Source organism: Phaethon lepturus, unplaced genomic scaffold (assembly GCF_000687285.1).
Source record: "Phaethon lepturus isolate BGI_N335 unplaced genomic scaffold, ASM68728v1 scaffold24786, whole genome shotgun sequence".
Classification (NCBI taxonomy): Eukaryota; Metazoa; Chordata; class Aves; order Phaethontiformes; family Phaethontidae; genus Phaethon; species Phaethon lepturus.
In genome coordinates this window covers 4,085-6,238 of record NW_010545941.1, presented here as the reverse complement: position 1 = coordinate 6,238, position 2,154 = coordinate 4,085, and the positions used below count along the sequence as shown (strand labels likewise).

Sequence of the window (2,154 nt, the reverse complement as noted above, 5' to 3'; positions counted from 1 at the left end):
CGGGCGCTGGTGACCGCCCGACGCCATGCCGTGCCACGAGGGTTGGCATCCGGCCGCTCGCAGAGCCTGGCAGCGACGGGAGGGAAGCCCGAAATCGGGGCAGCGGGTTTTCAGCCTCTGGTTGGGGCATGGACCCTCTGCCTGCTGCCAGATATGCTCAGGTGTCTCCCTGAGGAGAAGTGCTGGCCACGCAGACCCCCAGGACAGCTCGGGGGGCACCGGCGGGGGCTCGGGGCCTCCAGCATCTCCTATTCCCACTGGCAGTTCTAAAAGAGGGTGGGAGGGCTCTGCTCAGGCTGGCACCCAGGCGATCGGGGGGTGCTTACCGGATACAGGAGAGGGGCTGAGGGCCATCACCCCGTAATAGGAGAAAGCTCCTGCTTCAAACTTCATGCATTCCTTGCCGGCCTCCACCTCCACCTTGCCCTGCAAGGGAGAGATGGTGTCAGACTCTCTAAGCCACATCCTGTGGTGCTGGACTGGATGAGACCCCTCCTTTTCCCATCACAGCCTTTCTGGGGTGACGGTTCACCCAAGGGACCCCACGTGCGTGGCTGATGCTGCCACCCCGTGCCCGGGTACCTGCAGGATGAGGATGAAGTAGTCGGCCGCCTTGTTCTTGCAGTAGAGGAAGTGGCGTGGGGCTTTCTTGTTCTCCTCGTCAAACTTTAGCTCCTGGATGACGTTGGAATATTTGAGGAGCCGCAGCAGGATCTTCTCCGAGATGAAGTTGGGGGTGAAAAGCGTCACCTCTGAGAGCAAGAGGGCAAGGGGGTTCAGAGCTGCAGTCCTTGTCTCTCTCTAGTCCCTCCAGATGAAGGTGTGTCCCTCCCAGACCCCCGGGGGGGGCCTGGATGAGGCTGGGCCCCGCTGACGCCTCCCCGGGGGCAGAAGCCCAGGGGTCCAGCCCCAGGACCAGCTTTGGGGACACACGTGCCAGCCAGGGAACGGGACCATCCAGGAGGGACAGGGCCCTGCCGAGCGTCAGAGGCAGTGCTGGCATCCCTGAGCCTTGTCCCTTCTCATTTTGAGGGGGGGGACAGAGGGGAGGAGGGCGAGACAAGATGCAAATGCCCCATAATTTCTGAACGAGATGGTTGGAGTGACTCTCCCTCAGCGGCGGGGACAGGAGCGGAGCCCGTGGGCTGCCAGGGCCATGGCAGCACACTGAGCCCAACTGGGTCAGTGCTGGGGAGTCGTCGGAGCTGGCGCTCCGCAGCCGGACTGAGCCGTGGGAGGCTTCCCCCCAAAAAACCACTCACCCGTGGAGAGGAAGCGGTGAGCAGCCAGCAGCAGCTGCGGGGAAACCTTCACCTTCAGCTCGTTGACGGGGTCCTTGAAGGCCGAGAAGTCCCGCTTGTTCTTCTGGTTGCCCACCCGCTTCTTGCTGCGGTTGTCGGCTGTGGGGAGCAGGGTGTCAGGGGGGCAGGTGGAACCCCGGCACACGACGGAGGAGGGGAGAGGGACCAAGCCCAAAACCTACTGTACGTATCCGACTCGTCCAGGATCTCCGACTTGATGATCTCCTCGATGACATCCTCCAGCGTCACCAGCCCCAGCACCTCGTAGAAGGGGTCTCCCTCACCCTCATTGTTCACCTTCTGCACAATGGCCAGGTGGGACTTCCCTGTGGACAGACACATGGACATTGGAAGGGAGACCAGCGCAGGGCACCCCCAGCCTCACCGCTGGGTCCCAGCACCCAGAGATGCCACCAGGACCAGCTCTTCCCTCCCTGCCACCCTCCTGGACAGGAAACAATAAACCGGTCAAAATCTAAACGAGCCCCTGGGCTGGGCACTAATTCCCAGTGTAATGACAGTAATTAAGCTCATGACAGCGGCGCCCGCAAGGCTCAAGGCACCTCCGTGCCGCCGTGGGGTGTGGGCTTGGCCAGGGGGTCACAAGAGATGTGATGTGTCCCTGGAGGAGCCTGTGCCACATCACCGGAGCATGGCACAGTCTCGGCAGGGCTGGGTGAGAACCCGTGGGCTGAGGGCACGACAACACGAGGGAAACGACGCAGCCACGAATTGGGTTTCTGCCAGCAGCCCCGTCCTCCCCGAATTTCCTCGGCGGCTCTGCAAAGCTGACCCAGGGCTGTCCCATCCCGGAGGAAACGTTCCGGACACATGGTGCTGCAGCGGCTGCCCG

General features: G+C 62.7%; 1 protein-coding gene across 1 annotated transcript in view; it reads right to left on the bottom strand.

Annotated features, from left to right (window-relative positions):
• CNNM4 (cyclin and CBS domain divalent metal cation transport mediator 4) overlaps nt 1-2,154 on the bottom strand; it is a gene marked incomplete at its 5' end in the record, with an annotated part of 8,593 nt that overhangs the window by 2,363 nt on the left and 4,076 nt on the right. The window contains 4 exons of the mRNA XM_010289141.1: nt 327-426; nt 583-752; nt 1,263-1,400; nt 1,484-1,627. Coding sequence (XP_010287443.1) covers nt 327-426; nt 583-752; nt 1,263-1,400; nt 1,484-1,627 — 552 coding nt within the window. The remainder of the gene's footprint in view (nt 1-326; nt 427-582; nt 753-1,262; nt 1,401-1,483; nt 1,628-2,154) is intronic.